Genomic DNA, 13,932 nt, shown 5'->3' with positions numbered 1-13,932 from the left:
AAACAAACGTATAACCCTTAACTGCGCATCACAAACCTAAGCAACTGCATGATCCTCTTACTGAAGGTTTCCCCTATCCTCTAGTTCTACTAATCCCATGTTCATTATATTTTGTCTTAAAAATTGGGCCTTGATCCTGCAAAAATTGAATACATGTGCAAAAAATTAAGGATAAGAGTATTCTCATTTAAGTCAATGGGATCACTCGTGCATAAAGTGAAACGTGCACAAATCTGTGCATGACTGGGGCTTTAAATTGTAATATCCTGATCTAGAATACAGAATGACAAACAGTAACTACATAGTCAGATGTCAGCTCAACCGTATTACCAGAAGAGCATACCATCACACGATATTAGATCATACAAATCAGCAAGTCCTGCAGGCTAGTGTAATTCGGGTGGGTAGTTAAATGTGAACCTGTATTAGATCACATACTATAGGGAATTTGGGAACAGTTGGATGTAGCAACTTTTACACTGGCAGAGATGACCCATGTCTGCCAATAGTGTGGGCGGGAAGTGAGGGCATCTGGCTTCTGCAGTGTTACTGAGCATGCTCGGTCCATGTGAGCATACTCAGTACAAGCCAAGCAGCATATCTGGAGGGTTGCATGACCCCACATGCCCCACCCCCACACCCATGCGTTGCCTCTGCACACTGTATATTACAGAACTTTAAAGTCAACTCAGAGTAAAGTGCCAAGTCTGAAGAATGCAGACCTGGGGTGAGATGGTGTATTTACAGTCCTTCTCAGGTAGAGAAGTTACTCCAGCGAGCATGGAAGCTGTTTTTTATAACACTGTCCTGCAATGTTATGTATGTGGTACATAATAAAAATGAAACCTACCTTTGATCGGAGATCCAGGTTCTCCTCCTCCAGTTCCCTGAGTTTGTCCTGCAAGACGTCCAGCTGCAACAGATCATGCGACAGGTTGAAGGAGTCATTGAACCGAAGTGGTGTAGAGCAGCTGGAGTCTGTCTCACTTTCCTCAGAAGCAATTGAAACAATACGAAGCAATGCATCTTTCTTCGATAGTTCATGCTGCAGCTGGTTAACCTATGTTTAAAAAGATAAGTATGTTTTGTAAACAAACCTAACATTGCAAAGTATTATAATATATTATGTAGCTTTTGAATTCTCGGAACAAAACTTGGTCCAGTTTAAACTGAGGTAAAAACAACCCTAAATATTATGACAAGATTTTTATTTATTTTTATGCTGGAAATTCAGGTTTTGTCTAGCTTTGAAGACTATGCTGCTATAGAGGAAGTGAAATTATGATGTCATAAGAGACTGGAACTAAGAACCTGTGTAAGAAAAGCCAAGGGAACATAATTACAATGATCTCCAATATGATGAACGCCAGAAGCTGTAGCCTAGCTGGGGAGCCTGGGATGGGCTCCAGCTTCCAGCCTGGCCTGTGGGGCCTCGGGGGGGAAGAGGAGAGGCAGGAGGCCAGGCCTGTCCACTTTCAAAAAAGTGGGAGGGCCATGGCCCCTTTGCCCCCTGGCCTCTCCTGGTCCAGCGCCCCTGGGTCATATCTTCAAAGTTAGGTGTGTGCAACCTCGCACTTCCAAGTTCTGGCACAAATACCTGATGTGAATCCACAAACTAAGTCTTTGAACATACATGTGGCCAGCTGTGAGCACACATTTGGTACCTATATGCTGATCTGTGCTTGCAGTTGTGCTCATTTCACTGAAAAATCTGGCCCTGGTATGCACTGGTCACATCAACAAGGGGAAAGTGTTTTTGATACAGTTTATAATCCTTTGCATGACCCAACAACCTCTTGGTTCCAACTATCAGTGAACACAGGGGGTGCATAGGAATTTACAGGGATCCCATGGTGAGGTATATGCATAATAGCTCACCAAAAGATGGCATGTAGATCTCTACAGAAATCCAGTAGCCCATTGGTGGTCATAATAATTAAAATATATATACATGTTTAAGGATACTATTTAAGGAGTTATGTATCTATACTGAAAATTATGTTCTTAAGGTTTTAGAGTTAAGGCATGTTACCAGGAGGTGAAACACTTTGGACATGTTCCTTTCAGGGTGGAGCTTACAGACACTTATCTCCCGGTCTGGTCACATGTACCTCACAATGCAGGTCTATTTTCATACTGAGCCACAGGCAGGAGAAAAGATTGCAAAATCTATGAGAGGAAATTCACAGGAGAAAACAAGACAGCAGGGGGTGTCCTGTTTACGACTAAAAAAAAAAAAAAAGTTAGGCTTGAATCTGTGGGTACAAAGAAACACACAGACTCCACCACCAAGGATGCAAGCTGGATAGCTCAGTGATTTGAGCATTGGCCTGCTAAACCCAGGGTTGTGAGTTCAATCCTTGAGGAGACCACTTAGGGATCTGGGGCAAAAAAATTGGTCCTGCTAGTGAAGGCAGGGGGCTGGACTTGATGACCTTTTGAGGTCCCTTCCAGTTCTAGGAGATTGGTATATCTCCAATTATTACCTTTATAACAGTGTCTTTGTCTTGTGAAAGAAGGGTCACAATCAGCCTGTCTGTAAATGCTGCAAGGATTCTGGGTGAGCAATCTTCCACAAGATGTGTGAGTATCTTGTTAATTAAGTCAAGGCTCTAGAATGTAAGTAATGATTTTGTTTTATAAGTGGGCTTGGCGGGATCAATTTTTATTTGTAACTTAAGTGCTGACTGATGATTTTAGCGCGCATACATGAACTGACAAAAATATTTCCACTGATGATGACCAAAAGGTAGACAGGCAAAGAAAGAAAATGCTGCTTCAGAACTTATTAGAGTTTGATTTAAGGCTGTTTGCCTTGTACATTTTGACATATGCTATTGAATGATGAACTGTAGAGCGACACAGGGGCCTGCCAGGCCAAGAGGGGAGTGCCGGTGCTGCCGATGGCCAGTGGCGTTGCGGAGCTGACTGCAGGGAGGCACAAACAAGGCCTCTTCACACTAAGGACTGGTGGCAGCGAGGTGCCTCACAGCCTTGGGTATCCCTGGCAAATGCCAGACTTTGGTAACCATTTCATCCTTCATTAGTTCCTTTGTTGAGATAGCAGCACGTGAGACGGATTTGAGCAACAGTGGAAAAAAAAAATGTTACACGAGACTGAATAAACATGGAAAGATGGATGTCCTTGTGTTTAAAGCATAAGATGGAGGCAGAATCTGGAAGAGATTCCAGGTCTCATGCTACAGACTTCTTCTGTGATCCCCAGCAAGTCACCTCATCTCTTTGGCTGTTTCGTCATCTGTAAAATGGGAATAATACCTCCTACTTCACCAGGGTGGGGGAAGCTGAATTCATTGTTTATAAAATATACTGAGTTTCTTAGATTCAGAGATAGTAAGGTCAGAGGGGACCATTATGATCAGCTCAACCTCCTTGAAAACTATTCTAAGTGTGATGTATTATATTTACAAAACCAACATATCACATTCCCCTTAATGACCAATGTACTGAATTTTCATAGTTGGATACTGGAATGATGCACTTGACTGGAATACTTCAGTTTAGATAAATACTGTTTTGTTTTTTTAAAGGATCCCGCTGTGGCTGTAGAGTAAATGCAATTACCTGCCTCTACACAGTTAAAAAAAACTAAAACCCTTTACTCTACATATCCCTCCTCTCTCTGTTTTAAAAATCACTCACTTGGTCAAAGGCTTGTCCCAGTTGTTCTTCTAGTACTTCATTCTGTTCTGTCAGGGCATGGTTCCGCTTAAGAAGGGCTTGTCCAATCCGAGCTGCTAGCTCCAGGTCCCGATCCCGCTGCTCACAAATACCGGGAAATAAATCTTTATTTGTGATCAGACTACATTTAAATTCAACCTAAATTTAAATTCAGCCTAATTAATTTAAGATGCTTCTGCCTCATTCACAAAGGCCAAATACTATAGGATGTGTCCCCAGCTCATTTTAAACTGCACTGACGGTGAACTACTGCAGCAATACATGCCAGTGCAGTGTTTCTCAAACTTTAACCATTTGGGATCTAGAATACACACTGGCTTCCTGACATGACACATCCATTCCCACAATCCTTTGCAACATCAGAGAACTGGGGTCACATTAAAAAAATTAATTTTGGGTGCAGGAATTTTTTATTGTGGTTCTGGATGGTTTGATGTGGGGACTTTAGAGTCGCTACTGAGGCATCATTTTAAAGAGCTGTAGACACCAGTTCCACAGTCTTTGAAGCACAGCTTCCCTCAGAGTAGAGCATAGGTCTGGGAATGGGAGAGGTATGAAGGGGACAGAGTAGAGGTAGCAGAAAGAGGAGAAGGGAAGGAGCAAGTTGCTACCTTCCTCCTCCTCCTCCTCATGGGCTCCCACTAGGTTTGCAGGATTTTGCTAAGTTATTTTGTTTCTCAGCTGGTGCAGTTCACAGGGCGCTCTCATGCCCCATGCCCCACTGCTCAAGGAGTCCTGTGCTATCGTGTCTAACGACTGAAAGTCAAGAGGCATTTCCTTTTCTCTCTCTAAGTGACAACGGATGCTCATTGGAGAAACAATGCAGACAGGTGGGTGAAGGAAAGCTTGTATCCAAATGTATGGTTAGCTCACTACAAATTAATACAACAGTAAGTGGAGATGACTGTACCTCAGCTAACAGATGTGTGACCATGTCAACGTCATTGTAGGTTTTTGTCATCTGCTCCACTCTGTCTGTGCCGAGAACTGAAAACCAAATCCAGAAACATTCACTGCAGTAGTTTATATAAAAGTAGAATACAAGCGGGTAGATGTAAAACTCACATAGATTACCTAACCAGTATGCAACACAGGGATCTTTGAGAGGATTAACAAGCAGGCTAAGAATATTTAGCTTAGGAAGCACTGGAAAGTTTGAGGAAACCCATTTGAGGCAACCCATATGAAGCTTGATCCAGGGAGGTGCAACTCCCAGTTAAGTCAGCTGAAGTTGAGGGAGTTTTACCAGAACCTCTCAGAATTTGGCCCTTACTAAGGTAAATGGGGGGAAATCAATTTTCTGGATGAAGCCCAATTATTGAATGATCTGGTTTGCACTGCAATTGATTGCGGGAGGGGGCAGTCTTGCATACCCCACGTGGCTGAGGATGTCTGTGGGCTTTACCCTTGAAACACAATGAAATCAAGGTGACTGTGTGGTAGTTACAAGCAGGAAGACAGAAAAACCTTAGGGCACTAAGATTGCTGGGACCAATTCATGCGAGTCCCGTAATGTGTGTGTTTACAGGATCAAGCCCCAAGGTTACATGGGATAAGAGGAAAATATGCATCATTTACCCCTCCTGATAGCCTACTAGCGCAAACTCATTGGAACGGTAAGCATGTCTTCTTTGGAAAGCTAATGTCTTAATGAGCTTTTAGATGCTGTTGAAAGCTATTAAAAACAATAAGTATTACTGAGAAGTGAAACTGAACTTTCAAAATACTTTAAAACACAGGGTTGAGTCAGGAAGAACTTCTAAAGACTAAGGAGGAATCAATGATTACAAGGATCAAAACTGAACATCAAAAACATGAAGTACCAGCGTCTGCTATCTCCTGTCCTTACAAGAAAAAGATGAAAATGGAAAAGAACCCTGAATTACCTTGTGCACATTTCTGAGATCCAGCCAAAGAGGAGGGGGGAAGTTCAACAAGAGCTAGGATAGCAGAAAATGGAAGACCAAAAAAAGGGCGAGAGGAAAAGAGAAAAAGAATTAAAAGTTAAGAAAATAGATGAGTGTGAATTTGTTGTTCAGTGACTATTGTTGATGCATGTATTTTATATATAAAATCATAATTTCACACTTCTAAAAACCTTCCTACAGCTCTTTACAAACAGTAATGAATTATGTTTTTAAAGTATCAGCTTATTATGCGATACAACCACCAACAGGGGAACTACGCCCTGCACTTGGAGGGGATGGGTATAGGTGGTGGCCTCCACTCACCAGAGCTTTTCCATTTATAGCTTTCATGATCCGAAGTCATAAAGGAAGCTGCAACACAATTAAAGCAGCAATAAAAGTTTAACGGAGCCATGAAACTTTTCCATCAGATAAACGTCTCTGTGAACCTGTGCTGAAACTACTCCTTGGAAATGGTATTTTTTTCTATCAGCAGTCATACCCCCTTTCCTCAAGGAAGTTAGCCATTGCTTGATTTGCATTATGTAAGGGGCTTTAAACTAATATTTTTTTATAAATCAAACTACACACATATAGAATATAGACTATGTCCTTTCTGGGCCGCAGGGTTGGAGTAAAGCAGATTTGGTATTCAGTCTGGAAGCAGTAATTATGCAGTGAATTGCAAAAGAGAGGAGAAAAGGAAAGAATAGCAAAGGAGAACAAAGTTGCACTGAATTGTTTTCTAAAATACTTTCCTAAAAAGTGAAACAAACTAACCCCCTAAATCAAACATTTTTCACCCATGTAGCTCAGCAGGCACTCTCCCCCCCCCCCCCCCCAGCTCTTTCAGTTTCTAGCGTGCGTGTGTGTTCATTCTAGTCTTAGTTCTCATAATACTGGATATACAGCATATGTATCTTCCTGTGATCTTATTATGTGCTTTATTCCTCCTTGCTTGTCTCTTTATACCGCCATGACTTCTAGTTCAAATATAACTATGCTTCCATAAGCATGTGTCAGCTAGCATGAGTTATGTTTTCGAAGTAATACTTTTCTTTATTTACATACAGTAAATACTTATGGATTGAACAATGTATATATCATTGTTTCCAAATGATCCTATGACCATGTAAAATACACAAGTGCTCCTATGCCTCTGATGTCTGTACACCCCCCCCCACACCCTCCCCTAGTCTGCAACCCACCATGTACATTACACATGACAAACCACTAGGAATCATTAAGATACAATAATGTCTGTAGCACATCCCTGTACAAGGGACTCCCTACAAAAAACAACCTCGAACAGGAAAACAAGGATTCCCTTGTGCAGCCCAAAGACATTTTTCTTTTCCCTGACACACTATACCTGCTTAGGACACATCATGCCAGACATATTTTCAAAGGCAAGTTCAGAGAAAAGCAGAACTCTCATTTAACCTCTTGTTTAAAAGCCTTTAAAATACCTTTGACAAAAATATTAAATAATTATTCAATTCCTGACCGAAATTAACAATTCACTGCACTCAGTACTTTTATTCTGTTTTGTATTTTTTTTGGGAACTTTGAAATTATTGCAATGTAAATTACAAATTGTGTTTCTGAGCAAGACAGAATCAGAAAATGCCTTATCAAATGCCAAATATTCCCCATCTTATTAGCAAGATGTGCACTCGACAGGTGGGATTTGTTCTACCACTTTAACAAGAGTTGCCTGTACTTACTGAAAGGAGAAGAGACTCCACAGCAGGCGTAAGTCACTAGGCAGACTGTGGGCCAAATCCAGACTGCCAGATGCTTTTGAACGGACCCCAACATCTTTTTATTTACTTACTGTTATTTTCTCTGGAGTCTTGACCTTGACTATACCTTGACCAATACATTTGGAACTTGCCAAAAAATAATTGACTACCCCTGCTCCAAAGCCTCATTTTACTCACTAGTCTTGATGATTCAGGTGCCCACTCACACACAAGCTTCAGCCATTGCAGGTGAAAGAGCATAAAAAGCTCTGTTTTGGTAGATGTTCCTACCATGCCTCATTTTAACCAGATCTGGTCAGTGTCCTAATCAGTACTCACCCTTCTTAGTGAAGGTATACATTCAGTACATGGCTACTATATCCAGGCCATCTTGGGATTTCCATCATGTCCACAAATACATATTACCCTGGTAACTAATGACTTATGGAGAGAGAATGGCTTTGGTGCTTTGCTCCATATTCTCAACATTTCCAGAAAGCTTAGGACCATGATCACATACAGTTTGTTACACTTTCCTCTCTCTCACACACTCACCTTGCATAGCAAATGCTGTAAGTAACTCTTCATTTTGATTAGTGTCCTTGTTAACTAGTGCCATGTTGCTGTCTCCATTCACATCTACAAAGCAGATGTGAAGAAAGATGCTTTGTAGCGGAGGATTAAGATAGTATCTCCTGTTGCAGCACAGAGTCTTCCTGCAGCTCACTGAAAGGCACTCTTCACAGTGTGTACTCAGTGGTTTATTAGAAAAACATACCTTCAGGCAGCAGTGGCCATAAAAAGGAGGAGCTTAACAGCAATAATCTAGGGTTTTCCCTAGATTAGGGTGTAACGCTATACAGACATTGGGAACTGGCCTGCTTTATGTGCTTCAGAAGCTTTATCAATCACATTTTCTTTCCTACAAGCACAAGACAAGTTTGGGGTTAAAGATTTATCAGAAATGAGCTGGTATAGAATTGTGGAAATCAAACCTAGCAAATGCTTAGATATTATGTAGCAGATTACACTTCAAAGATGTACTCATACTTTGCTTTCATAATGTACATGTAACACAAAACACCCCTCAAGGATAGGATGATTGTAATCTAGTTTCACAGTTTTGGACCAATCTCTTGCCCCCAATTGCTCTAACATACGAAAGAGACAAGGTGGGTGAGGTAATATCTTTTATTGGACCAACATCCAGAAAGCAATGTATGTTTGCATTTCAGTGTGCTTGATTCTTTCCCACTGATATGTGACTAGACAAGGTATAGGTGATTTCTACTAGGAATCACTTTGCACTGGATCAGTTGATTAAACTAGATGGAATAATCCAAAGGGATTGTTCAGTGTAAAGACCATCATTTCTCCTCTAATCACCTCCTTCAGACTCATTATCTCTTCTGGTTTATGTCCAGACACACACATTTATGTCCTAATGATAATCAGTCTGAGCTCTGGTATTCCCCGATGCATTTTAAGTTTTAGAATTCTAGCCAGTAAACAATATCTTGTCTCAGATTTATCTGTGATGTTCACAGTGGACAAGGTATTACATTTACAGAGGGCTTGTCTGCACTGTAATGACTTCTACGAGGGTGTGATTTCTACTGCATGCTAATGTGTTGCAATTTGGGGAAGAGTTCCTCATAAAGGGGGAGAAGGCTATTTAGTAGGATCTGGACAAGGATCTTCCCTGCGATGGAGAGGAGGGCAATACCTCTGTAGTTCCTGCACAAAGATTCGTACCTTTCTTGAATATTGAAACAATGTTGGCATTCTTAAAGTCAGGTGGAATTTCTTCACAGGTCCAGATTTTGTCGAGGAGTTGGCAAAGTTTGTGCTGGAGCATTGATCCACCAGCTTTAAAAACCTCAGCTGGAATGCCATCTGGGCCTGGTGCCTTATGATTTTTTAGTCTGGGTGATGGCATATTGGACTTCCTCAGAAGATGGGGGAATCAGCAAGGTGTTCCACTGCCGAATGTTGTGGAATAGACTTGATGGTGTCTTCAGAAACCGTGGATTCGCTGCTTAGTAGGCTCTCAAAGCGTTGTTTAATGGCAGCATTTTCCTTGAGGAGGATGCAGCCATTCTGGGAACGTAAAGGGGTTGAACGTTTGGCCCATGTATAGCTTCTCATGTCGTCCTAGTCTACGAAACCCTGAATCTCTGAGACCTTCTTCTGCAACCACTTAGTTTGGATGTCACTTAGCCTCCTTTGGACTTTGGTTTTGCACAGGTAATAAGCCTCATGTTTTCATTGGTTAGAGGAATAATTTTGCCAGTTACAGAATGCAGTTCTTTTCTGTTGAATTAATGCTAGGATTTCCTTGTTGTTTTCGTCAAACCAGTCTTGGTGCAGATGAGTGGAATATCCTATAGTTTCAGCACATGCACTGTGAATTGTGTTTTTAAGTTGATCCCACAAAAATTGTGTTTTTAAGTTGATGTTATCAGGCAAATTAGAGAGTTTCTCAGACAGGTGTTGGTGCAACATCTCGCAGCTGGCTTGGTCCTGAAGTGCTTTGAGGTTGTACCGCTTTCATTTAATCTTTGGGTGTTTGTGGTGTGGTGGAGCGAGCTGCAGGTACATGACTGATCTTACTAATCGATGGTCTGTCCAACAGTGCTCTGTACCTCTCATGGCTCACGCTATACAGACATCGGCGTAATCTTGAACTCTGACTATAATAGTCAAGGAGGTGGCAGTGTTTGGACCAAGGATATTTCCAGGTGGTGTTAAATTTGTTATTCTGCCTAAAGATGGTATTTGTGATGAGCAGATTATGCTCCAGAGATTTGGTGAGGAAGAGAATACCAATGGGGTTTACATTTCCTACTCCTTCTTTGCCTATTGTGCTGCTCCAGAGTTGGAAGGCCCGTCTGACTCTGGCATTGAAATCTCTGAGGAGGATGAGATTGTCTGCCTTACATGTGGCTGTGATGTTATGCTTATAAGAAGCACACAAGATCTTTTTTTAGGGGAAAAGGCACTGCATTTACTGAAGATACAACAATTAGCATATGCATTTAATTACACCACACACACACACACACGTACGTGATCACGGGTAGGGAGGAGCCAGGTACATGATGCACTGGGGAAGTCTTGGCATGTAGTAGTAGGATTTTGTGTTTGTATTTTGTATAATTAAAATAAAGAATAAAAATGAATAATAATGTAGCATGTATTAAATGTACTGGTGTATAATTTTATTATATTTTGCCAGCCACCCTTTTTTTTTGGTTTGATTTTTTTTTGCTGCCATTTATGGGTAGTTTTTGTTTGCTTTATTAGTTCGGTAATTTGCATTAACACAGATGCTTTTTGGCTTGCTTCTGGATTTAAAGCCATTAGCAGCTCAGAGACTCTGTTTTAAAAGGGACACAATTAACTTTTACCAGAGTTTTAATTATTTTTTATTTTTAACTTTTGCTTTTAAAACAGCGATTTGAAAAAGAAAACACAACCTATTGTGGCTCCCTTTGGAGCCATAACAGGATTTTAATAAAGTAGTATGGTATATGTTATTTTATTTTATTTTTAAAATAATATTTATTGTACATGTTTTGGGGAAAATGCAAATTTTTTTATAGTTGAACTTTTATAACATTAGCCATATTTATTTTTATATAAGGTGTAACTGGTTTTTTGTGCTTACAGTTTTTATGTACCCTTACTAAAGTGACAGTTTAATTACACAGAGCCACCTTAAGGCTCAGTGTGGGACTTTTTTTTTTTTAACTACGTCTTTTATTTGCTATTTTGTTACTAAAAAACAAATCCAGATTTTTTTTTTTTTTTGGTTTTTGACTGTCCTGCTGCAGCCATGACTTTGGTCTTTTTTTAAAAAAAATATTGAACTTATAAAGCATGAAAGGTACCTTAAGGGTTAAATGCTAAATACCAAAGCCAAACAACACTAGTTACCTGTGTTTGGCAAAAAGTGGTTTTTGGTTTTGCAACTTTGAATGAAAGATTCAACTGGATTTTAGTGGTATGATTTAAAAACAAAACCAATTTATTTTAAACCTACAAAACAAGAGTTTTACAAACCAGGAATGCTGGTTTAGATTTTAAACACTCCACATATTTACACAATATATTTATACACACTTTTTTTAAAAAACATTTTTTCTATTGTTCTAATTTTTATACAGCTGTACGTAGATTACATTTGTATACATTTGGAGGCAGTTAAGTTTTAATAGAATCTCCCCCCCCCCTTTTTTTTTTAAATTTGACTAAATTGCTTATAGTTAAAATGATTTAAATTTGATTATTTTTTTTTGCCTGCCTTATTTACAGACATTCCTTTGGAAAAGGGCCCATTTTTTCTTTAGAATGGCTGCAAAGAAACCAAGATTTTTTTTTTTAAACAACACTTTTATAATGTTTAATTGCTTAATTTTTTTTAGCCTTCGCAGAGTTAACTTATTTCTTTTTAAATTACTTGCTTATTTTTTAAAATAACTCCTTTATTAACTTAGATTTGACTATTTTGAGTATTGTTTTAGGGATTTGAATTTTTTATGCTTATACTTATTTTTTTATTGTATTTTTGCCATTATGCCCTCAGGGCTTTTAAAGTATTTTAAAATGTTTTGTATTTGTTGCTTGCCTGCTTATTTGGGCCCGATTTTGCTTTTTTTGCTGAACCATCCCTTTTTATGGATACAGAATTTGTTTTACTACTAATTTACCAAGGAGGGTGGGATCCTTAACTAGCCCCCACCCATCCTGGTCCCTTTTTTTAAGCACTTTATTTTTTAAATTGTGAAATTACCACAATAATACTTACAAAAAATACTATACTGCCCAAACTCCTACTTTCTTCAGAGTTTGGTTTAACAGAGCAACTTCTGTTTAAAAGGAGTAATCTCTTGAACAAAGTATTATCTTTGGATTGCTTCCTTTTAAACATTTTTTACACAGGTGCTACCACTACAGGCCCACACTCCTATATTTTTTAGAGTTGGGTTTTACATAGAAAATACCGCTTAAAAAATTCATTATAAAATATGTTCATCTTTATAACTCTTCCGTGCCCACGCTTGTGCTGGGACTTACAAAACACAGAAGTTTATACCCACTAAAAAGGAACTTTGCCAGACAGAGCAGGAGGAGGAAATGCTAAGCCCCCTACCTTTTCGACTTGATTTTGCTACACCTATGCAATTTTTCCCCGACAGACAGGTAGCAGTGAGGACTTTAACCCCTTTTTATGGCCTGGCACTTTTATGACTGGGGGTGTATATACCTAGATAGTTTATATATATTTCATTTGTATAGTTTTTTCCGACAGACAGGTCGGAGCGAGGACTTTTTTTTTTTTTTTTTAATTTGCTCAGTACTTTTACGACCAGGGATGTGCACATCTGAATGCTTGATTACTTTATACATATGGTATACCTTTTAGCAATATTTAGCAGTATTTTTAATAATTACAGTGCATGTTTTCCCCCTTTCTCAATTCTTCACTAAAAATTATGCTTGAAGAAGCACACGGGATCTTTTTTAGGGGAAAAGGCAATATGCCGTGTTTATTAAAGATACAACAATTAGCATATGCATTTAAATTACACCTCACACACACACACAGTTCCACCAGTTGATGTTATAGTTACCAGCTTAGAGTCTGGATCAATCTAGTGGCCAGCTAAATTGATCACAGGTAGGGAGGAGCTGGGTGCCATTGGTTGCGACACGATCCTCCGGGGAAGTCTTGACAGGAAGAACCCAAAGTTTTATGACAAGGCACCCTTTTCTTCATTGGGACCAATGAGTTTTGCACCGTCATGCTGTAATTAATTGTTGTTTGACAAGTGCTTGTTTTTTTAAATTGTCCTTCTCATTCTTTATCACAGCTATCTTGTTCCCATTGATAGGTGCCTGTCTTATTTTTAGAGCTGTTAATTTGCCCTCCTTTGACATTTTAATAGGAGTGTGTTGCAGCCTCCTGGCGCCCTTGCGTTTGTCTTTGGTTCCTCCCTCGTACATCTGGCTCAGTGATGGCTTTCATACTTCTCTCTTTACACATACATTCCTTATTTACACACAAAACAGAATTAATTTACACAGAACATTTTGAACAGGAACATTAAATTGCAATGTAAAAGAAAACAATCATGGCATTCTTTTACTTATTTTAAAATCCTAAACCTACAACAAATTGGTGACCCTCAAAGGTCTGTTACTGCCTTGAAATCAGTTCATACAGATTTATTTTTACTCATTGTCCCATTAGGCCATTCCTTTTTGTTATTCAAAAAGGGTGGCTAGCAGGATATGATCAAACTATACATCAATACATTTAATACATGCTACATTATTATTTTTTACTCTTTATTTTAAATTATACAAAATACAAACATAAAATCCTACTACTACAGTGACGACTGCATCAAGAGCACTATAAAACTGCTCCTCGTCTTCCTCATCAAGTGTTGGGGCATATGCACTGATGATCGTGGCATGCTGGTTGTTGCTGAGCTTGAGCCGAAGAGTCATGAGATGTTCATTGATCCTCATGGGAAGCCCCAAAAACTGACTGGCGATCTCATTTTTGA

General features: G+C 39.4%; 1 protein-coding gene and 1 long non-coding RNA gene across 2 annotated transcripts in view; one reads left to right on the top strand and one right to left on the bottom strand.

The window, feature by feature from the left end:
• TRAK2 (trafficking kinesin protein 2) overlaps nt 1-13,932 on the bottom strand; it is a 67,226-nt gene that overhangs the window by 19,191 nt on the left and 34,103 nt on the right. The window contains exons 4-6 of the mRNA XM_039494912.1: nt 4,613-4,689; nt 3,664-3,780; nt 851-1,060 (exon numbers count right to left, since the gene is read on the bottom strand). Of these exons, the coding sequence (XP_039350846.1) occupies nt 851-1,060; nt 3,664-3,780; nt 4,613-4,689 (404 nt within the window). The remainder of the gene's footprint in view (nt 1-850; nt 1,061-3,663; nt 3,781-4,612; nt 4,690-13,932) is intronic.
• On the top strand, nt 2,513-5,326 carry LOC120374764. The gene is made up of 3 exons (XR_005586231.1): nt 2,513-2,583; nt 4,496-4,532; nt 5,231-5,326. It is a non-coding gene; the product is annotated as an uncharacterized LOC120374764 (long non-coding RNA).

The sequence above is a fragment of the Mauremys reevesii genome, linkage group 11 (assembly GCF_016161935.1).
Source record: "Mauremys reevesii isolate NIE-2019 linkage group 11, ASM1616193v1, whole genome shotgun sequence".
Lineage (NCBI taxonomy): Eukaryota > Metazoa > Chordata > Testudines > Geoemydidae > Mauremys > Mauremys reevesii.
The sequence above is the reverse complement of the archived record's forward strand: the minus strand, read 5'-3'. Positions and strand labels throughout refer to the sequence as shown.